This window comes from Dendrobates tinctorius, unplaced genomic scaffold (assembly GCF_039654945.1).
Source record: "Dendrobates tinctorius isolate UK_male_01 unplaced genomic scaffold, ASM3965494v1 ptg000036l, whole genome shotgun sequence".
NCBI classification, from domain to species: domain Eukaryota; kingdom Metazoa; phylum Chordata; class Amphibia; order Anura; family Dendrobatidae; genus Dendrobates; species Dendrobates tinctorius.
In genome coordinates this window covers 16,392,218-16,417,184 of record NW_027361704.1, presented here as the reverse complement: position 1 = coordinate 16,417,184, position 24,967 = coordinate 16,392,218, and the positions used below count along the sequence as shown (strand labels likewise).

Here is a 24,967-nt window from a genome sequence, read left to right as displayed (position 1 = left end):
ATCAACCCTCTCTCAGTCCGCCCTGTCCACCGCTACTTCCACCATATGCAGCTCTCAAGTCCAGCTCACCCTCCCAGACACTATGAGTAGGTCAAGAAAGTACTCAGTCTCTCATCCGCGTACACTGGGTTTGAACACCCACATTGCCAAACTAATCTCGTTTGAGATGATGCCCTTTCGGTTGGTGGAAAGCACAGCTTTCCGCGAACTCATGGCCTATGCAGTACCACGCTATGACCTACCCAGTCGCCACTTCTTCTCTCGCAAAGCCATCACAGCCCTCCACCATCATGTGAAAGACCGCATTGTCCATGCACTCAAGCAGTCAGTGAGCGGAAAGGTGCACCTCACAACTGATGCATGGTCCAGTCGGCATGGCCAGGGCCGTTACGTGTCCATCACTGCGCACTGGGTTAATGTGGTGGATGCAGGGTCCACAGGGGACAGCGGTGGTGGGACAGTGCTGCCTAGCCCACGGTATAGGAAACAGTTGGCTGTAGGCGTTCGACCCTCCTCCTCCTTCTCCTCCTCCAGAAGCGAAAGCTCGTCCACAGAGCGCAGTCGTACGAGCACTCCATCTGCAGCTGCCACTGTTGCACACGATGTGTCCCCCTATCGAGCAGCTAGTGGACAGCGTCAGCAGGCTGTGTTGCAGATGATGTGTTTGGGCGACAGACACACCGCCGAGGTGCTGGCCGAGTACTTGAAGCGACAAACTGAGTCATGGCTGGGCAGTGTACATCTTGAGGCAGGCAAGGTAGTTAGTGATAACGGCCGTAATTTTGTGGCAGCCATAGCCCTTTCAAAACTCAGCCACATACCTTGCTTGGCTCACACATTGAACCTGGTGGTGCAGTGCTTCCTCAAAAATTATCCGGAGTTAACAGCCCTGCTCCAGAAGGTGCGAAGACTGTGCGCGCACATCCGCTGGTCGCCTGTACACTCCGTTCGTATGCAGAAGCTGCAGCGATTGCTCCACCTTCCCAACCACCGCCTCATTATCGACATTGCAACAAGGTGGAACTCCACCCTGCACATGGTGGAGCGGCTGTGCGAGCAGAGGCAGGCCATAATGCATTTGTGGGAGGATACACAGCCAGGCACTTTGAGAGCAGACATGGAGTTGACAGGCGTGCAGTGGTCGAAGCTGAAAGACCTTTGTAAATTCCTTCAGTGTTTTGAGGAATGCACACGGCTGGTAAGCGCAGACGACGCCATCCTAAGCATGAGCATCCCACTTATGCGTCTGCTCATGCAAACTTTGACGCACCTTAAGGAGCAGGCGTCTGCAGCCAATGTTGATGAGGAGGAAGAGGAGGAGGGAATCCTTGATGACATTCAGCCATTGTCTGCTCAGGGACCTCTCCTGGACGAGGTGGAGGAAGAAGAGGAGGAGGAGGAGGATGATGGGGATGATTACTTAGGGGAGGAGGATGCATCTCGTGGGGCAAGTGAAAATGTTGGCGTGGCAAGGTCTGGTACAGGGTTTGTGCGTGACTGGAGGGATGTGGATTTGCCAGAAAGTGCTCCTCCACCCAGCACTCGCAGTGCATCATTGACACCGGGAAAATTGGCCCACATGTCAGATTATGCCTTGCGGATCCTAAAAAGGGACCCCCGCATTGCCAAAATGATGAACGATGACGACTACTGGTTGACCAGCATCCTGGATCCACGCTATAAAGGCAAATTACAAAACATCATGCCACAGGAGAACCTTGACCTAATATTGGCTAATAAACAAGCAACTCTGGTAAATCGGTTGCTTGAGGCATTCCCAGCACACAGCAGCGGTGATGGTTCTCACACGAGCCGTACGGGCCGGGGGCAGCTTGGCAGAGGTGTTCGTGGTGCACACAGCAGAAGTGGCGTTGGAGACAGGGGTTTCATGACAATGTTGTGGACTGATTTTTCAAATACCGCTCACACAACTGGTAATACTGCATCGATGGAAAGTGACAGGAGACAGCAGTTGTCAACTATGGTTACAAACTACTTTTCCTCCCATATCGATGTTCTCCCACACAGGTCATTCCCCTTTGACTATTGGGCCGCTAAACTGGACACCTGGCCTGAATTGGCCCAATATGCCTTACAGGAGCTCGCTTGCCCAGCTGCAAGTGTGCTATCGGAAAGAGTCTTCAGTGCAGCTGGATCAATCCTGACAGAAAAAAGGACCCGTCTGTCAACCCAAAATGTGGATGATCTAACCTTCATTAAAATGAACCACGCATGGGTTTCCAAGGATTTTGTCCCACCTTCCCCTGATGACACATAGGGTGACAGAAAAATGGCTTGCTTTGGTCCACCTCTTCCTGGTACTTCACCTATTTCGCCTTTTGCATCAGCTGAATGTCCAACATCAACATATGCCACTTTCTAAAACTCCCTAACTGTGCTGCCTCCCCCCCATGGCCGGGGTAACCACCTAGCGCACGACACCGTGCGAGTGCCGTTGCCCTGGACAGGTGGGTAGGCCGACTCTTGGGCGCGGGCACTGGCACAGGGTCCCTCATAGTGCAATCAAGTGTCTCTGACGGTGGTGGTGCACACCCGCCGTCAGACACACCGCTGTACTATGAGGGGCCCAGTGCCAGTACCGACGCCCAAGAGTGGGCCTCCCTTGCTTGGGCAGGGCCCCAGCATTTGCAATCTTTACCTCTCCCTGCTCCTCCGCTGTGTAATCTGGGCCGTCAAATCCATACTGTGCCTGACACCGTCTGAGCCTGCCTCCTGAGACATATATTTTGAATGTGTACGCTATCCATACATGTTATCCGGGGATACGGTACCCTTTCTAACCTTTGTGCAATGACGTGCAATCCATACTGGGCCTAACACCGTCTGAGCCTGCCTCATGCTGTATAGACATATATTTTGAATGTGTACGCTATCCATACATGTTATCCGGGGATACGGTACCCTTTCTAACCTTTGTGCAATGACGTGCAATCCATACTGGGCCTAACACCGTCTGAGCCTGCCTCATGCTGTATAGACATATATTTTGAATGTGTATGCTATCCATACATGTTATCCAGGGATACGGTACCCTTTCTAACCTTTGTGCAATGACGTGCAATCCATACTGGGCCTAACACCGTCTGAGCCTGCCTCATGCTGTATAGACATATATTTTGAATGTGTACGCTATCCATACATGTTATCCGGGGATACGGTACCCTTTCTAACCTTTGTGCAATGACGTGCAATCCATACTGGGCCTAACACCGTCTGAGCCTGCCTCATGCTGTATAGACATATATTTTGAATGTGTACGCTATCCATACATGTTATCCGGGGATACGGTACCCTTTCTAACCTTTGTGCAATGACGTGCAATCCATACTGGGCCTAACACCGTCTGAGCCTGCCTCATGCTGTATAGACATATATTTTGAATGTGTACGCTATCCATACATGTTATCCAGGGATACGGTACCCTTTCTAACCTTTGTGCAATGACGTGCAATCCATACTGGGCCTAACACCGTCTGAGCCTGCCTCATGCTGTATAGACATATATTTTGAATGTGTACGCTATCCATACATGTTATCCAGGGATACGGTACCCTTTCTAACCTTTGTGCAATGACGTGCAATCCATACTGGGCCTAACACCGTCTGAGCCTGCCTCATGCTGTATAGACATATATTTTGAATGTGTACGCTATCCATACATGTTATCCGGGGATACGGTACCCTTTCTAACCTTTGTGCAATGACGTGCAATCCATACTGGGCCTAACACCGTCTGAGCCTGCCTCATGCTGTATAGACATATATTTTGAATGTGTACGCTATCCATACATGTTATCCAGGGATACGGTACCCTTTCTAACCTTTGTGCAATGACGTGCAATCCATACTGGGCCTAACACCGTCTGAGCCTGCCTCATGCTGTATAGACATATATTTTGAATGTGTACGCTATCCATACATGTTATCCGGGGATACGGTACCCTTTCTAACCTTTGTGCAATGACGTGCAATCCATACTGGGCCTAACACCGTCTGAGCCTGCCTCATGCTGTATAGACATATATTTTGAATGTGTACGCTATCCATACATGTTATCCAGGGATACGGTACCCTTTCTAACCTTTGTGCAATGACGTGCAATCCATACTGGGCCTAACACCGTCTGAGCCTGCCTCATGCTGTATAGACATATATTTTGAATGTGTACGCTATCCATACATGTTATCCGGGGATACGGTACCCTTTCTAACCTTTGTGCAATGACGTGCAATCCATACTGGGCCTAACACCGTCTGAGCCTGCCTCATGCTGTATAGACATATATTTTGAATGTGTACGCTATCCATACATGTTATCCAGGGATACGGTACCCTTTCTAACCTTTGTGCAATGACGTGCAATCCATACTGGGCCTAACACCGTCTGAGCCTGCCTCATGCTGTATAGACATATATTTTGAATGTGTACGCTATCCATACATGTTATCCGGGGATACGGTACCCTTTCTAACCTTTGTGCAATGACGTGCAATCCATACTGGGCCTAACACCGTCTGAGCCTGCCTCATGCTGTATAGACATATATTTTGAATGTGTACGCTATCCATACATGTTATCCGGGGATACGGTACCCTTTCTAACCTTTGTGCAATGACGTGCAATCCATACTGGGCCTAACACCGTCTGAGCCTGCCTCATGCTGTATAGACATATATTTTGAATGTGTATGCTATCCATACATGTTATCCGGGGATACGGTACCCTTTCTAACCTTTGTGCAATGACGTGCAATCCATACTGGGCCTAACACCGTCTGAGCCTGCCTCATGCTGTATAGACATATATTTTGAATGTGTACGCTATCCATACATGTTATCCAGGGATACGGTACCCTTTCTAACCTTTGTGCAATGACGTGCAATCCATACTGGGCCTAACACCGTCTGAGCCTGCCTCATGCTGTATAGACATATATTTTGAATGTGTACGCTATCCATACATGTTATCCGGGGATACGGTACCCTTTCTAACCTTTGTGCAATGACGTGCAATCCATACTGGGCCTAACACCGTCTGAGCCTGCCTCATGCTGTATAGACATATATTTTGAATGTGTACGCTATCCATACATGTTATCCGGGGATACGGTACCCTTTCTAACCTTTGTGCAATGACGTGCAATCCATACTGGGCCTAACACCGTCTGAGCCTGCCTCATGCTGTATAGACATATATTTTGAATGTGTACGCTATCCATACATGTTATCCAGGGATACGGTACCCTTTCTAACCTTTGTGCAATGACGTGCAATCCATACTGGGCCTAACACCGTCTGAGCCTGCCTCATGCTGTATAGACATATATTTTGAATGTGTACGCTATCCATACATGTTATCCAGGGATACGGTACCCTTTCTAACCTTTGTGCAATGACGTGCAATCCATACTGGGCCTAACACCATCTGAGCCTGCCTCATGCTGTATAGACATATATTTTGAATGTGTACGCTATCCATACATGTTATCCGGGGATACGGTACCCTTTCTAACCTTTGTGCAATGACGTGCAATACATACTGGGCCTAACACCGTCTGAGCCTGCCTCATGCTGTATAGACATATATTTTGAATGTGTACGCTATCCATACATGTTATCCAGGGATACGGTACCCTTTCTAACCTTTGTGCAATGACGTGCAATCCATACTGGGCCTAACACCATCTGAGCCTGCCTCATGCTGTATAGACATATATTTTGAATGTGTACGCTATCCATACATGTTATCCAGGGATACGGTACCCTTTCTAACCTTTGTGCAATCACGTGCAATCCATACTGGGCGTGAGAACGGCTGGCGAGCTGTTAAGCAAGCTACAGCACCTGTCCAGACAAGTACAGGGATTCCCTAGCGAGGAGACTTATTTGATTGTTTTCAATGTTGGGACAACAATTTTTGGGGAGCACTATACTCTGGAGAATGATAGATGGGGCCCACCATACACTGGAACATTCCAAAGGTGGACATCAGACACTGGAGCAGCATTTACAGGGCCCATCATACACTAGAGCATTAGAAATGGGGCCCATTATGTTTGGAGCATTATTTGGGCCCATAAGACAGTGGAGCTTCATCCATGGGGACCAACATATACTGTAGCATTATGTGGAGCTCATCATATACTGTTTCAAACATTATATGGGACCAATGATTCTGTATGGAGAAATAGATGGGCCTCGTCATGAGATGTAAAAAGTGAGGTATTTTTCATTGTACTATACCGCTATTTATCTGCCGTATCGGAGCATGATGAGTTGTGGTATGTGTTAAAGGGGCGCTCTTTCGCCCAGGGCACATGAAAACCTGCAGCCAGCCCTCCCCCCCCCCACAACTTTAGCCAAATAACACCCATTTTTCAGTGCGTAACTTATATTATGAAGTTAATTAAGGTTGACAAGCTTAAGTAAGAAGAATTGATGCTTTTGGCATTCAAATGGGCACTGTTGGTGTGTTTCCTGTCCTCCTCTCACTGCCGACTTTTATTCCCCATTGACTTACATTGGGTTTCGTGTTTCGGGACGACCTCGACTTTTCCCTATAATCGGACGATCTTGCTCGACCCGACTTTTGGAAAAGTCGGGTTTCACGAAACGAAACGCGACCCTAAAAAACCAAAAGTCGCTCAACTCTAGTGAAGACCAAAGAGCTGTCGAAGGACACCAGAAACAAAATTGTAGCCATGCACCAGGCTGGGAAGACTGAATCTGCAATAGGCAAGCAGCTTGGTGTGATGAAGTCAACTGTGGGAGCAATAATAACAAAATGGAAGACATACAAGACCATTGATAATCTCCCTTGATCTGGGGCTCCAAGCAAGATCTCACCCTGTGGGGTCAAAATGATCACAAGAATGGTGAGCAAAAATCCCAGAACCACATGTGGGGTCCTAGTGAATGACCTGCAAAGAGCTGGGACCACCGTAACAAGGCTACCATTAGTAACACACTACGCTGCCAGGGACTTAGATCCTGCAGTGCCAGACATGTCCCCCTACTTAAGCCAGTACATGTCTGGGCCCCTCTGAAGTTTGCTAGAGAACATTTGGATTACCCAGAAGAGTATTGGGAGAATGTCATATGGGCTGATGAAACCAAAGTAGAACTGTTTGGTAGAAACAAAACTTGTCGTGTTTGCAGGAGACAGAATGCCGAGTTGCATCCAAAGAACACTATTCTGTACCTACTGTGAAGCAACATCATGCTTTGGGGCTGTTTCTCTGCAAATGGACCAGGACGACTGATCCATGTACATGAAAGAATAAATGGGGCCATGTATCGTGAGATTTTGAGTGCAAGCCTCCTTCCATCAGCAAGTGTATTGAAAATGAAACATGGATGGGTCTTTCAGCATGATAATGATCCCAAGCACACCACCAGGGCAATGAAGGAGTGGCTTCGAAAGAAGCATATGAATGTCCTGGAGTGGCCTAACCAGTCTCCAGATATCAATCCCATAGAAAACCATTGGAGGGTTTGAACATCTGTGTTGCCCAGCAACAGGCCCAAAACATCACTGCTCTAGAGGAGATCTGCATGGAAGAATGGGCCAACATACCACCAACAGTGTGTTCCAACCTTGTGAAGACTTACAGAAAACATTTGACCTCTGTCAATGCCAACAAAGGATATATAACAAAATATTGAGATGAACTTTTGTTAATGACCAAATACTTAATTTCCAACATAATTTGAAAATAAATCATGCCAAATCAGACAAGGTGATTTTCTGGATTTGTTTTATCTTTTTGACTCTCATAGTTGTGGTCTACCTACGATGTCAATTACAGGCCTTTCTCATCTTTTTAAGTGGGAGAACTTGCACAAATGGTGGCTGACTATATACTTTTTTCCCCACTGTAAATAAAAAATCAAGTGTATTAAATAATTAACATAGGGCATTTAGTAAACACCGTTTTTTGATCAAAAAAGCATAAACCTGTCCCATCGCGACAAGTTATACCCAATTGCGGTGGGACAGATTTATGTTTTTATTGATCAAAAAACAGTGTTTACTAAATACCTGTCATGGTTTTCTCAGATGGTAGGATTAGGTAGTTCAGAGGTTAATCTGGATGGCCTCATTCTGGGATTCTGGGAGGCTTCTTATAGCCTCATTGTAGGGACATTCCTCGTTGCTTATACTCTGACCCTTGGCTGAGTGTGTGTGACCCTGTTGTGCCTGTGTCTGTGCTTTGTGCCTGTGCTACTTTACACTTGTCTGGTTCTGATCTGGTTCTGTCCCTGTTAAGAGTTCTGCCTGTCCCTCCTGTACTGTGCTGAATTTCTGTGTATGAACCCCTTGGCTTCGTCCTGACTATTCTCTGCTCGCTCCTCTTGTACTATGCTGCCATCTGTTTTTTGACCCCTTGGCTACGTCCTGACAATTCTCTGCTCGCCCCCGGGTCTGCAGTCTCCCAGCGGTGCTCCACTGTGGCCCCATCCCCTCCTGTGAAACACGGTCACATGATCGCAGGTCCTTCTGTCTCCTGTTAGTACAGCGTCTCCTCTCACCGTGGTGCTCAGGTCCCGTCTGCCTGAGCTCCCCTGCAGCTCAGGATCCCCGGGCTCCATCGCAGTGTGGGTGAGTCACCCTGTCCAGCCATGGCAGATCGCTGATGCTGACAGGGTCTTGACAATACCCTATGCAATTATTTAGTGCACTTGCTTTTTTACTTATTTATTTTCATTAGGGTATATGCACACATTGTCTTTTCTTTGGTTTTGCTTGTTTCTATGGCCAGTGTGAACATGCCTTTACATCATGCATGTTTTCAAGTCATACTCCCGCTCAGATTTCTGTTTTTTTGTTTGTTTTTTTTATTCAGCAAACAGGCTCATTTTGTTCATTTGTGAGGATTACCTAATTTACCTAGTGCAGAGACACTCTCCAGGCTGTTTATTTCTCAGATTTTAAGGTTGCATGGGATCTCTTTTAACATAGTGTCTGATAGGGGAGTGAAATTTGTCTTTAAATTATGGAGATTGATTTGTCATTTTCCTCTGCTTACCACCCTGAAACCAACGGTCAGAAAAAATGTTAAGGTGCTTTGTTGCAGTTCATCATGATAATTGGTCTGCATTCTTACATCTTGCTAAGTTAATTTTTAACAGTCAGGTTAATCAAACCACCGTGCCCTAGTCATTTTTCTGTTATTATGGTTTTCATCCTCATTATTTTGGAGACGATTCTATGATTAGCTCTGAATGTCCTAGGATGAAGGTCACCGTAAAGAAAATGGGGAGGTTCAAAAGAATATTGGGTCTCTCAGATTCACCCAAAACTTTAGGTGGGTCCTGTCTTTAAAGTGAACCGGTCAGCAGGCTTGTGCTGAATGTGTCAGGAACACCGCACTGAAGGTGCTCACTGAGCCACTGCGCGTGTCCTGAGTAAAGCGAACAGTGCTCAAAGATACCTGTGGAGCGGGCAGCAGCCGAGTAGATGCGTACTTCAGAGCCGCAGGACCTGAAGCACGTGACTGCTAGGGGCGTGGCCTAAACTCCACAGAGCTAGGAGCTGCAAGATAACTCCTAGCAGGGTAACCGCGAGACAAAGTTACCAGGAGGCATAGACAGGGAGAATAGTCAAGACTTAGCCAGTGAGTCACACACAGAGATAGCTGCAAAGGTACAAGAGGGGCGAGCAGAGAGTAGTCAGATCACAGGCAAGGAGTCATACACAGAGATAATAATGCAGTACAAAATCAACAAGCAAACTCACAACGGGAAACAGAACCGGGTCAGAACCATATAAACAAGCTATAGCAACAAACAGGCACACAGGGCTCAGCACACTAGGCCAAAGGCAAAAGTATAACTGGCAGGGATTGAAGCTTCCCCGGGTTTAAGAAGCTCTCCCAGAACCAGAAAGAGGCCACAATCATTAACCCCAGGTGTGCAGGTCAAAACCTGCACTGAGCTCCAGACATTAACCCCAGGTGTGCGCTCAAAAACCTGCACTGGGATCATGACAGAATGCTGAGTAAACTACAGACAGTGTCAGGTTGGCACTTTTAAACTGATTAAAATTATACCTGGGTTGATAAAATCCATCTTTTGGTTGTTGTTTAATCTTTATTTGCAGTTTTCAGTTGATGAGTTTCTCGAGGTGGGCCTGTGGGGCTCTGCTTGTATGGTTAATGCAGGTTATTGATCCCTCAATGATCTGCCCCTTATTTTACATACTGAATATAATATGGTTTAAAAAAAATTCACATTCAGAAGGCAGGTGCCTGCGCTGTCTCATGATACAGTGTAAAATATGCAGATTTTTGTTTTATTTAGACATATAGTTTTGCTTGAAAAAAAACAATCAAAATAGCGCTTGTGGCCATGCCTGCGAAGTAGCATCTATCGCGTTCCAATAGATCCTACTGCGCAGGGACTGCCACGGCACTATTTTGGCAGAGGAAAAAACTTAGGCTTCATTAAGATAGTGCTGGCGGCACCATCTTGATGGAGCCTAATTTTAGTTTTGCTGCCGAAATGGCGCCTGCGTGGTAGCGGCCACCTGCACCATTTTGATTAAGATTTTTCTTTCAAACAAAACTATATATCTAATCAAAATGAAAATATGCATATTATAAACTATATCATGTTACAGCACAGGTGCCGCCGCCTGTCTGTTGAATTTAATTTTTTTTTCAAACAATATTATATTCAGTATGTAAAATAAAGGGCGGGTCACTGAGGCATCAGTGACCTGTCACAAGCCATACAGAGCACCACATAAAGACTCTGCCCCGAAGCAGGAGAATCTAATTAACTGAAGACTGCAAATAACAATTAAGCAACAACCACAAGATGGATTTCATCAACCCAGGTATCATTTTAATCAGTATAACAATGCCAACCTGACACTGTGTGTAGTTTACTCAGCACAATCCAACTGACAGGTTCACTTTAAGATTGGTGATAAGGTTTGGGTTTCGGTGAAAAATATTAAACTTAAAGTGCTGTCGGCAAAGTTGGGTCCAAAGCTTATTGGTCAATATGAGATAATTGAGGCACTCAATCTGGTGGCGTTTAGATTAAAGCTTCCTCAATCTTTTCAGATGCCTAATGTTTTCCATAGATCCCTATTGAAGGAGTTTCCCTTCGGTAGTGTCTCAATCATCCCACCTTCTCAGGTTTCAGTTGATGGTGGCTTGGATTATGAGGTTCAGAGGATTCTTGTAGGGTCCAAAATTCCCTCCAAACTTCATGCACAGGAGGAGATATGGACCCTAGGAAAGATCCTGGGTCCCAGCTCGAGATATGAAGACAGATTAGATAGACATGGCCTTCCATCTGAAATTGCCTAGTAAACAGCAAGAAGAGGGGATACTGTCACACTTCTTCCACTCAGTGAATCTTGGATGCAGTGAGTGACAGTTTTGCTGTGCTATGGAATTAGTGTCATATTGAGCTTTCAGTTTCATGAGTGACAGCTCAGTCGTCCAATCTAGCACATTGGGAGTGCTGGGCTGTCAATATTTTAATCCAAAGCTCAGTTGTCCCATGTGAGACTGGGCGGTGCTGAGCTTCTTTCAGGTGCTCCTTATTCTTGGTGTTTACCCATCTGTTTAGCTATGCTGTTAGTCCAAGACCTCTGCTAGTTATAGCTTTAAGCTCAGTGGTGTGTTCCCTCTGTGCTTTGAACACAGACATTCTGATCTTTTGTTGTCAGATCTTGGATTAGCCTTTTGACTACCCATTTGTATTACCCCTTTTTCCTTAACGCACTCTGACCTTGGAATTCCTCTTTCTTTTTCCTCTGTTTATGATGTACCCTCTAGGCTCCGTACCTCGGACTCCTTGAATTCCCTGACTCAGCGTCACACTAACATTTTGTCTGGACATATAATTTAGCTAAAGCATGAAAAAGGCGACCGCCATCTTACATCTCCCGATCTTAGAATAGGGAGAGGTGCTGCTGCTGATGATTCTGAATAAGGGAGAGCGTTAGGCAGGGAAGAAGAAAAATAACTGCTTCTGCTGATAGTGCTTTTCACTGTACAGTTAGTGTGCAGTGAAAGGGGAGGATTTTTGCTTCTGTGCAGCAGCGCTGGTGGTGATTAGGCTGCCTTTTAAGGCTACCTGCTAGCTGCATTGCTGTGTGCACACTGCTGTTCAAGCTGCTTTTTTCAAAGCACTCCAACTTTTATTATTTTGTCCTGGTGAGTTACTGAGTGTTCATTTTTTCACACACAGTATAGCGGCGTACGCTCCTCACACACTACCGTGTACCGGCTGGTATCACGGACAAATAGAAGCTATCTGCGTGTGACTCTGGAAGAAAAAGCCGAGGAGTTTTTCCATTTTTCCAGATCTACACCTTAGAGTGCTTCCACTTTTCAAACATTTTCGTATATCTGCTGTTTGATAACGGTCAAAACTAGACAGAGACAGCGTGTATCAGTCCCTATACAAATAGACGGAGATTGACAATTTTCCATACAGACACCGTGTAGCGGTGTACGCTCCTCACACAGTACCGTGTACCGGACAAATAGAAGCTATCTGGGTGTGACTCTGGAAGAAAAAGCCGAGGAGTTTTTCAGTTTTTCCAGACCTACACGCTAGAGTGCTTCAATAATGAAAAAGTTTCCAGCTTCCAAATATACAAAAATTTATTCAAAGCATAAGAACAAGGATAAACGGACATGCCCCATCATAGCGGAAAGACACAGCAACACATATTGAACAATAGGTTATTTTTCAAGCTTGAAAAAGAACATTGTTTGATACACATTGCTGTGTCTTTCCGCTATGATGGGGCATGTCCGTTTATCCTTGTTCTTGTGCCTTGAATACATTTTTGCATATTTGGAAGCTGGAAATAGACGGAGATTGACAATTTTCCATACAGGCACCGCATAGCGGTGTACTCTCCTCACACACTACCGTGTACCGCCTTGTATCACGGACAAATAGAAGTTATCTGTGTGTGACTCTGGAAAAAAAAGCCGAGGAGTTTTTCCATTTTTCCAGACCTACACCTTAGAGTGCTGTCCGCTTTTCAAACAGTTTCGTATATCTGCTGTTTGATGACGGTCAAAACTAGACAGAGACAGCATGTGTCAGTCCCTATACAAATAGATGGAAATTGACAATTTTCCATATAGACACCGTATAGCGATGTATGCTCCTCACACTACCGTGTACCGCCATGTATCACGGACAAATAGAAGCTATCTGTGTGTGACTCTGGAAAAAAAGCCGACAAGTTTTTCCGTTTTTCCAGACCTACACCTTAGAGTGCTGTCCACTTTTCAAACAGTTTCGTATATTTGCTGTTTAATTACAGTCAAAACTCAAGTCAAGACAGCGTGTGTCAGTCCCTATACAAATAGACGGAGATAGACAATTTTCCATACACACACCATATAGAGCTGTCCGATTCTCAAACAGTATTGTATATCTGCCGTTCGCATTACAGTCACATCTATACAGAGTCAGCGTGTGTGTGTGAGACACTCTGTAAACACATATACGGAGATTGTTAGTTACACAAAAAATGTATACAGCGGTACACTTCTGATACAGTTCCACATATCTGCTTGTTGGATTAAGGTCCAATACAGAGCATCTGTGACTAACAAAATATATACGTAGATTTAATTTTTTTAATACGCCTTACACAGCAGGATGCTCCTCATACAGTACCATCTCTCTGCTGGTATTTTTAGTACATTTTCCCAAACATGAGGAAGTATGGTGGAAGAGTCTGCGGACATGGGCTGGGGGGCACAGCTGGTACTGATGGTGGTGGTGCATCGGCTGGTTCTGGCAAAAGCACAGTAGCAGCTAAGGCAGGAGGTGTTGAGCCTGCGTCATCGTCTGGCCCAAGAAGGCCTGTAAGGTTGCCTTTTCTTGGAGTAGGAAAACCGCTTTTAAAGCCGGAGCATCAGGAACAGGTTTTGGCGTACATTGCCGAAACAGTCACCAGCTCTATTGCCTCCTCTTCTGACGTTCGAAACCTGCAAGCACGGAGTCGTCAGTGCAGGGTTCTGGTCAGGAAAAACACCTTTCCTTGTGTCCTTCACCCCCACCAAAAGTTAAGGATGCGGCAGCCCACACTTCAGATTACTCTATGGAGCTCTTTTCACATACCATGCCTGGGTTATCCAGTCAAATCCAGAATTCCCCAGTCAAAGATGAATCTGACATGGAGTGCACTGATGCACAGCCACTGCTAGATGATTCTGCTGGTACATCGACCCAGAGCACTACATTGCCCTCGCAGTCTATTGAGCCAGAATCTGACCCTGATGAAACTCAGGTGCCCCTTTCTGCATATTATACCACCTGACACGGTGACACAGAGGAAGGTAAAGAGGAAGGTGCAGATGACTTTGAAGAGGAGGTGATGGATGACCCAGTTCTGGACCCGGATTGGCATCCATTGGGGGAGGAGGGTGGCGCTGGCAATAGTTCAGATAAGGAGAAGGATCCGCAGCAGGCATTGACATCGCAGCAGAGGTTATCTGCCAGGCCCGTAGCTGTCCAAAAATGTGGAACAAAAACTAAAAGAGTTGCAGGACAGCTTGGCCAGATGGTCAACTTAGCACAGCATGGAAGGCCAGAAAATGTATACCATAGTAGGAAGAGTGCAGTGTGGCACTTCTTTGTCCAAAATCCTACTGATGACGCAAAGGTTACCTGTAAGAAGTGCGGAAGGACCTTTAGCTGAGGTAAACAACTCAGAAATTTGAATACTAGTTGCATGCTTAGACATTTAATCAACATGCACTTGCAAGCGTGGACAGACTACAAAACCTCATGTAGCACGTGTGCACCTGCTCCAACTCAAGGTAGCCAGCAATGCTCCATCGCTTCCCCCACTGTAAGACACCGCCACCGTTAAGCACACCACCAGCACTAAATGTGGAGGTGTCGTCGCAAGGCCAAAGCACTCAGGGAATCACAATGGTTTTGCAACACAACACTGAATCTAGGCCATCAACACCAATACTATCACCAACCCCCTCTCACTCCATCCGGTCCACAGCTACTTCCCCCATATGCAGCTCTCCAGTCCAGCTCACCCTACCAGACACTCTGAGTAGGACAAGAAAGTACTCATCCTCTCATCCGCGTACACTTTGTTTGAACGCCTACATTGCCAAACTAATCTCATTAGAGATGATGCCTTACCGTTTGGTTGAAAGCGAAGCTTTCCTCGACCTCATGGCCTACGCTGTCCCACACTATGACCTACCCAGTCGGCACTTCTTTTCTCGAAAAGCCATCCCTGCCCTCCACCGGCATGTGAAAGACCGCATTGTCCATGCACTAAAACAGTCAGTGAGTGGAAAGGTGCACCTCACAACAGATGCATGGACAAGTAGGCATGGCCAGGGCCGTTACGTGTCCATCACTGCGCACTGAGTTAATGTGGTGGATGCAGGCTCCACTGGGGACAGCAGCGGTGGAACAGTGCTGCCTAGCCCACGGTATACGAAACAGTTGGCTGTAGGCTTTCGCTCCTCCTCCTCCTCTATCAGTGAAAGCTCGTCCACAGAGCGCAGTCGCACGAGCACTCCATCCGCAGCTGGCAGTGTTGCACATGAGGTGTCCCAGTATCGAACAGCTAGTGGTAAGCGTCAGCAGGCTGTGTTAAAGATGATGTCTTTGTGCGACAACAGACACACCGCAGAGGTACTGGCCGACTGCTTGCAGAGACAAACTGAGTCATGGCTGGGCAGTCTACATCTTGAGGCAGGCAAGGTAGTCAGTGATAACGGCCGTAATTTTGTGGCAGCCATAGCCCATGCAAAACTCACACACATACCTTGCCTGGCTCACACTTTGAACCTGGTGGTGCAGTGCTTCCTTAATAATTAACCAGAGTTAACATCCCTGCTCCATAAGGTGCGAAGACTGTGCTCGCACATCCGTTGCTCAAACGTCCACTCCACTCGTATGCAGAAGCTGCAGTGATTGCTCCACCTCCCCAAACACCGCCTAATCATAGACGTTGCAACAAGGTGGATCTCCACCCTGCCCATGCTTGAGAGGCTGTGCGAACAGAGGCAGGCTGTAATGCATTTGTGGGAGGATACACGGGCAGGCAGTTTGAGGGAAGACATGGAATTGTCGGGTGTGCAGTGGTCAAAGCTGAAAGACCTCTGTAAAGTCCTTTAGTGTGTTGAGGAATGCACACGGCTGGTAAGCAAAGATGACGCCATCATAAGCATGAGCATCCCACTTATGTGTCTGCTTATGCAAAGTTTGATGCACATTAAGGATCAGGCGTCTGCAGCAGAGGAGGAGGAGGGAAGCCTTGATGACAGTCAGCCATTGTCTTTTCAGGGAACTGTCCTGGATGAGGTGGAGGAAGAAGAGGAAGAGGAGGATGAGGGGGATGATTATTTTGGGCAGGAGGATGCTTCTCAGGGGGCAAGAGAAAATGTTGGCGTTCCAAGGTCAGGTACAGTGTTTGTGTGTGACTGTAGGGATGTGGATTTGCAAGAAAGTGCTCCTCCACCCACCATTGTCAGTGCATCATTGACACCTGGAACATTGGCCCACATGTGCGATTATGCCTTGCGGATCCTAAAAAGGGAGCCCCGCATTGCCAAAATGATGAGAGATGATGACTACTAGCTGGCCAGCATCCTCGATCCACGCTACAAAGGCAAATTACACAACATCATGCCACAGGAGAACCTAGAGATAACAAGCAACTCTGGTAAACAGGTTGTTTGAGGCTTTCCCAGCACACAGCAGTGGTGCTGGTTCTCCCACGAGCCGTAGAGGGCACAATGGAAGAGGTATTCCTGGTGCACACAGCCGAAGTGGCGTTGGAGACAGGGGTTTAATGACCATGTTGTGGAATGATTTCTCAACTACCGCTCACATGACTGCTAATACTGCATCGATTTAAAGTGACAGGAGACAGCAGTTGTCAACTATGGTTACAAACTACTTCTCCCATATCGATGTTCTCCCTCACAAGTCATTCCCCTTTGATTACTAGGCCTCTAAACTGGATGCCTGGCCTGAATTGGCACAATATGCCTTACAGGAGCTTGCTTGCCCTGCTGCTAGTGTGTTATCTGAAAGAGTCTTATTAAAATGAACCATGCATGGGTTTCAAAGGATTTTGTCCCACCTTCCCCTGATGACACATAGGTTGCCAGAAAACTGCCTCGCTTTTGTCCTCCTCTTCATCGGACTTGCCCAATTCCGCCTTTGCAGAAGCTGAATGTCCAGCCAACACATCAACATATGCCAATTTTTAAACCTCCCTAAGTGAGCTGCCCCCCCATGGCTGGGGTCAACACCTGGCGCACCCGGGCAAGTGCCGCTTTTCTGAACAGGTGGATGGGTCCACAGATGGCTGACGGCACTGGCACAGGGCCCCTCATAGTACAATACAGTGTCTCTGACGGTGGGGGGGCCCACTCGCCGTCAGACACACCAGCGTACTATGAGGGGCCCTGTGCCAGTACCGTTGACCAGGAGTGTGCCCCCCCTGCTTGGTCATGGCCACAGCAGTTGCAAGTTGCAAAACTTACCTCTCCCTGCTCCACCGCTGTGTAGTCTGGGCAGTTAAATCCTTCACAGGGATGGCCACTAGAAATTTGGTGTATTGATCGATGATGGTTAAGATGTAGCTATGCCCTGTCCTGCTGGCCTCTACCTTCAGATGATCAATGGCTACCATTTGTAATGGATGTCAACGTACAAGCGGATGCAGTGGTGCTTTATGATCACCTTTCACAGTTCATGGGATGCATTAGAAGAGGTCTGGGGACACGAGATGAAAATATAATTCTCCCTCCATATAAATCACTCGTCAGACCACACTTGGAGTATTGTGTGCAATTTTGGACGCCGGTGCTCAAGAAAGACATTACTGAACTTGAAAGGGTTCAAAGGCGGGCTACTAAAATGATAAATGGAGTTGGTTCACTACAATACCCAGAAAGGTTATCAAAATTAGGTCTATTTACTCTAGAAAAGAGAAGACTTAGGGGAGACCTAATATATGTACAAGTATATTAGAGGGCAATACAGAGATCTCTCCGATGAACTGTTTGTACCAAGGACTGTGACAAGACCAAGGGGGCATTCTCTTCGTTTGGAGGAAAGACAATTTCTGCACCAACATAGAACAGGGTTTTTCATGGTAAGAGCAGTGAGGCTCCGGAATTCTCTTCCTGAGGAAGTGGTGATGTCCAACTCACTGAATGAATTTAAGAAAGGAATGGATGCTTTTCTTGTAACAGTATAGGTGGTTACGAATAACATAATATTATAGGTAGATGGTTGACCCAGCTTAGGGGAAGGAATTTTTTTCCCTATGGAGAAAATTGGCTTCTACTCTGTGGGGTTTTTTTGCCTTCCCCAGGATCAACAATGCAGAACAGCTGCACTAAAAATAGGCTGAACTAGATGGACATAAGGTCTTCATTCAGCCTTCAAAACTATGTTACTATTTTACTACTGAGATAAAGCAATCCTTTCTTCACAAAGAACCGTTTTCGCTGTCTCCACAGACACAGTAATTGAGGGTCTGTATCGCCTCTGCAACATCTACCGGGAGGTTTTCCCATGACGAGTAATTCCCAAATTTCTGCTAACACTCGACTTTCCATCTGTACTTGTATCCATGTAGTTTCCAGTAGCGGAGAGTCTGGACTGCCTTACTGAGATTGAAATATATACGAAGATTTAAAAGTACCAAAACACTGTATATTGGTGTACGCTTCGACTACCTTTCCCTTTTTCTACTTGTTAAATTCTGGTGTAATACATACTGAGCCTGTGAGTGTCTGTGTCTGACTCCGGAAGTATAGACGGAAATTTACAATTACCCCTAGACTGGATACACCTGGTATGTGCTGATACAGCACCTTTGTTCCAAATTTTGCATTACGGTATCATCCATAGTGAGTGAGCATGTGTGGTTTGTGCCTTCTATATATACGGTGAATCGGAGATACCAATTTTTACGCCATACTCGATACAGCTTGCATCTTGTTATACAGTACCTTTGTTCGACATTTAGTATTACAGTCAAATCCATACTGAGTAAGCGTCTGAGACTGACTACGGGACTATGTATACGGAGATTTCAATTGTACCCTATAATATACTGTATATACTTGCTATCTTGTTATCCAGTACCTTTTTTACAACATTTTTTATTATGGTTAAACCCAGACTGAGTGAGCGTCTGAGGGTGACTCCGGAAATATATACCGAGATTTCAAATTTGTCCAACACTGTATACAGCTGTACGCTTGTGTTACATTACCCATTTACAGCTTTTCATATTCTTGTGTAATCCATACTGGGCCTGAGAGCGTTTTTGTCTGCCTCCTGAAATGTATACGGAAATTCAGAATATTTACACTATAATATATATACCTTGTATCTGGTGATACTGTACCCTTTTTCACCTTTTAATTTTATTGGGTAATCCATACTGAGCCTGTGAGCGTCTGTGTATGACTCATAAAATTTATACGGAGATTTACTGTTATCCCTAGACTTTGTAGAGCTGTACGCTTCTGATACAGTACCATATATCTGCTGGTATTTTGGGTCCATTTTCTAAAACACGAGGAAGTACGGTGGAAGAGGACATGGACGTGGGCATGGGGGGCCACCTGGTACTGATGGTGGTGGTGGTGCATCTGCTGATAGTGCCATAAACACAATAGCAGCTAAGGCAGGAGGTGTTGAGCCTGCGTCATGGTGTAGCTCTGGAAGGCCTGTTAGGCTCCGTTTTCTGGGAGTAGGTAGACTGCTTTTAAAGCCGGAGCATCAGGAACTGTTTTTGGCTTACATTGCTGAAACAGCCTCTAGCTCTATCGCCTCTTCTGAAGTTTAAAAAAATGCAAGCACTGAGTCGTAAGTGCAGGCTTCTGGTCAGGAGCAACCACTTTCCTTGTGTCCTTCATCCACACCAAAAGTGAAGGATGCGGAAGCACACACTTCAGATTACTCCATGGAGCTCTTTTCACATACCATGCCTGGGTTAATTAAAAATAGGGCCCATCATATACTGGAGCATTCAAAATGGGTGACATCTGACACTGGAGCATCATCCATGAGGTCCATCATATACTGGAGCATTCTAAATGGGGCAGATCAGAAACAGGAGCAGCATTTTTTGGGGCCCATCATATACTGGAGCATTCCAAATGGGGGACATCTGACACTGGAGCATCATCCATGAGGCCCATCATATACTGGAGCATTCCAAATAGGGCAGATCAGACACTGGAGCAGCATCTATGGGGCACATTAGACACTGGAGCATTAGAAATGGGGCCCATTGTATATGGAGCATTATTAGGGCCCATAAGACACTGGAACATCATCCATGAGGCCCATCATACACTGGAGCACTCCAAATGGGGGCATCAGACACTGGAGCAGCATTTTTGGGGCCCATTAGACACTGGAGCATTAGAAATGGAGCCCATTATATATGGAGCATTATTAGGGCCCATCATACACTGGAGCATCATCCATGATGCCCATCATATACTGGAGCATTCCAAATGGGGAAGATCAGACACTGGAGCAGCATCTATGGGGCACATGATACACTGGAGCATTAGAAATGGGGCCCATTATATATGGAGCATCATACACTGGAGCATCATCCATGAGGCCCATCATATACTGGAGCATTCCAGATTGGGGACATCAGACAAAGAGCAGCATTTATGTGGCCTATTATACACTGGAGCATTAGAAATGGAGCCCATTATATGTGGAGCATTATTTGGGCCCATAACACACTGGAGCATCGTCCATGGGGACCATCATATACTGTACCATTATGTGGAGCTCATCATATACTGTATGGAACACTATATGTGGCCAATTATTCTGTATGGAGAAATATATGGGGCTCATTATTCTGTATGGCGCACAATGTGGTGGCCATAATACTGTATGGAATAATATACTGTCCTTTTTTTGAGCTATAGTACAATTTAAAATAGATCAGTCATGTCATGTAAGCAGTGAAGTATTTGTCACTGTACTATACCTATATTTCTGTGCCGTATCGGAGCATCATGAGTTGTGGTATGTGTTAAAGGGGATCACTGACACTCTTTGGCCTAGGGCACACGAAAACCTGGAGCCAGCCCTACTCCCCCCACAACTTTAGCCAAATAACCCCCAGTTTTCAATGCGTAACTATTATTATGAAGTAAATTAAGGTTGACAAGCTTCAGTAATAAGAATTGATGTTTTTGGCATTGAAATGGGCACTGTAGGGGTGTGTCCTGTCCTCCACTCCCTGCTGACTTTGCTTCCCCATTGACTTGCATTGGGTTTCGTGTTTCAGTCGGCCTCCAACTTTTCCCTATAGTCGGTCGATTTCGTTCGACCTGACTTTTGAGAAAGTCGGGTTTCATTAAACCCGACTCGACCCTAAAAAAGGCAAAGTCGCTCATCTCTAGTGCTGATTGAATAAAAAGTGAGCCCCCTACTTTAGTCAACCATGTAAATGAAACTATGAATAGTGCTAGCACCATTCAAACCATTGACGCAGAGTATCAACTGTAGTATGCAGCTGATAATAATGGTAGAGAGGTCTCAGATACTGTGCCATACGGTGCTTTGCCAGCAGCACCATATATATATATATATAAAGAATGTCCGGAAGGGATTAAAAATCAACAACATGCCAAGAATCAGATGCAGATTTATACACTATGAATTGGTTTATAAGAACCCCATAACATTGCACAGTAATTTGTATATTATCATTCCCTGTCACAGCCTATTAATCCATGATATATATGATAACTCATGATGCAGAATGCAGTTTAGAGTGTACACTAGAAAAAATGCCAATGAGTACACTAAACACATGCATAGGATGTAATTAACCAAATGGAGATCAATATGGAGATCAGCTTCTCAGTCATTTGTGAGGCTGGTAAACAAAAATGTGCACTGTACAGAGACATCTGTCAGAGCAGCATGATATAGAAGCAGAGATGCTAATTCCAGCAATGTATCACTTACAGGGCTGGTTGCAGCAGTTTTGATAAAATCACTATTTTTATCTTCTGCATATCCCTGAATTCTGAGCTCTGTATAACTCCGCCCACACCACTGATTGGCAGTTTGCTATGTACATTTCACATATGCAGAAAATGTCCAATCAATGGTGAGCTATACAGAGCTCATGAATATCAGCAGGTTAACTAGTCCACTAATGATAATCTCCTGCTGATAAAATGGATTTAATCAGTACTAGAGCAACCAGCGCAGTAACTGGCACATTGCTGGAATCTGGGTCTTTGCCCCTATATTATGCTGCTCTCAGACTAGGAGACAAAACCCTAGTGACAAGTTCCACATAACATGAATATCTGCATGCTACTAAGAAAAAAAATAACATTACAGGACTTACAAGGATTACAATTGGATTCCTCAAAGGTCCCATAGTCTGGATTGTTTCTCGGTTTTCATCATTCCGATATTCCCATTCAATGCCCATTTTCACAAACTCTTTTGAGTCCTGTAGACTCTCATTTTCATCATTTAAAATGAACTTTCCAGTTGCCTGATTTCGGATTGCTAGACATAGAAAGTAAATAGAAAATTACTACTAAGCCTGTTGTGGCGCTCTGCCAAATACAGCGCACACATCTCACACATCATTGTGTTATGTGTTTGTCAAGTTGACAATTTTGTTTCTGGGTATTATCCAATGCGACAATATTAATCCTGAAATACAAAGAAACTAGACATTTCCTGAACAAAGTAGTAATAGAACTATATGAAATCTTTCTCCAAGGTTAATCGCTGATCATCGGATAGGTCTCATTACAACATATTGGGAAGCACCTTCTTTTCCAATTCATAGTAAAAGGGTTCTCTCATCTCTTATCTTAGCGATATGCCAGCCTTTAGGGGTTGGAAAACCCTTTAGTTACTTGATCTTCAACAACCTACACTACTTGCACAGTCAATTTCTCTGAAATTTACATAGACATGCGAGTCTCTGGGAAACTGTAAAATATTTCTATTGTTTAAGGCCTCATTGTACATGGTATTTTTTAAAATCAAACCTAAAAGAAAACCCCCAAAAAACTGACCTATTTCCATCAGTCTGTTCGACCAAGATTTTCATGCGAGTTTGGTGGTTTGTCAGTTTTTATAATCAGTGTTTCTTGAGTTCTGCTTATATGTCTTAAAAAATATTACAAGCTTCTCCTCCCCAAATGGATAGCACATGGATGAAAAACTGATGGGACCTATGTGCGAGTCTAGATTTTCATGGACAAATAAACTTACATTGGGGAGTGTGATCAAGAGAAATGTCTCCATTTATTCTTAAAATACACAGTCCAGAAAAATCCCCCAAACATATGAAGCCCTTTGTAATTATAAAGGGACTGTTCTATTAAGAAAAAAAATTGGATAAAGCCTGATGGCTAATTCAGATGTCCATTTTTAACGCACGTGATCTATCCATGTTTTCTATTGGTAGTCTATAGTGGGCACATGTTCTATGTAGCTCTTTATTGAGGGGCTGGCAAAAAAGGAGACTTGTCTGCTTTTGATCATACTCATGGATCAAACTCAAATAGATGGATTGGGAGATATTTAATTTTGGGGGAGTCGATTTTAATCGAGCGAGAACAAAACCAGTTGAGGAGACAATTCAACAATAGTGTTGTTAATATCTAAATATATATATATATAAAGCTGAGTGTATGTATGTGTGTGTGTATGTATCAAGCCACATCCACTCCACATAGCCCCGCTCACTGGTGGGTGAAGAGCGGAACTGCGAGGAAGAGAATGGGACATGAATGGAGAGTGGGGCTACGGAGGGATAGAGAGGGACGGGGGCATGGAGAGTGGGGCTGTGGAGGGAGAGAGCAGGGCTGTGGAGGGAGAAAGCGGGGCTCTGGAGGGAGAGAGCGGGATGGCGGGTGGAGAGCGGGGCTGCGGAAGGAGAGAGCATCATGGTGGGTAGAGAGCGGAGCTGTTAAGGGAGAGAGTGGAACACAGGTGGAGAGCTTGGCTGCTGAGGGAGATAGCGGGATGGCCAGTGGAGACAGGGACTGCGGAGGGAGCGAGCGGGATGGTGAGCGGAGAGCGAAGCTGCGGAGGGAGAGAGCGGCATGGCCAGTGGAGACAGGGGCTGCTGAGGGAGAGAGCGGGGCTGTGGAGGGAGAATTCAGGATGGCAATTGGAGAGTGGAACTGAGGAGGGAGATAGCGGGGTAGCGGAGCCAAAGCGGGGCTACTGAGGGAGAGAGCAGGACAGCCAGTGGAGACAGGGGCTGTGGAGGGAGAGAGCGGGACGGTGGAAGGATAGCGGGGTTACTGAGGGAGAATGCGGGATGGCAGGAGAGCTGGACTTCAGAGGGAGAGAGCGGGACGGCGACTGGAGAGCGGAGTTGCGGAGGGAGAGCGCGGGACAGTATATATCCCCTGTGGCTTATACTACTATACTATATATTCCCTGTGGATGATACTACTATACTATATATCTCCTGTGGCTTATACTACTATACTATAAATCTCCTGTGGCTGATAGTAAAAGGAGGAGTGTGAGGTGCAGGAGGAGGCTGTGTAAAAAGCAGAACCATGAGGTGTATCAGTACTTGGGTAATCATTTAGTTAATTTGTATTGCAAATCTGTAGTGTTGAATATATGATGTGAAATGTTTTTATGTGCAATATAATCATTATAATTTGTTATAACTAACCGCAGTTTGTTACTATGCCCGGGCAACTCCGGGCTCTTCAGCTAGTTGCTCAATAAATTAGCAACTTCTTTCCACAGGTCAATTATTTTAGGACATGATCACAAAATGTGTAATATGCTAGCTTTTTGAGAACAGTTCCTCCAGCACAAGTCCCACCCGTCCTTAAAAATCTGCTTTAATCTGACAGGTGTATATAACCAACAAGATAAGACTTTAAAATAATTATCATGAATATT

The 24,967-nt window shown here is 45.5% G+C and overlaps 1 protein-coding gene across 4 annotated transcripts in view; it reads right to left on the bottom strand.

Moving 5' to 3' along the window:
• LOC141087889 (A disintegrin and metalloproteinase with thrombospondin motifs 2-like) overlaps nt 1-24,967 on the bottom strand; it is an 851,362-nt gene that overhangs the window by 138,955 nt on the left and 687,440 nt on the right. For all 4 annotated transcript variants that reach the window (XM_073573740.1, XM_073573737.1, XM_073573739.1 and 1 more), the window contains one exon: nt 22,419-22,585. In XM_073573740.1, the coding sequence (XP_073429841.1) occupies nt 22,419-22,585 (167 nt within the window). The remainder of the gene's footprint in view (nt 1-22,418; nt 22,586-24,967) is intronic.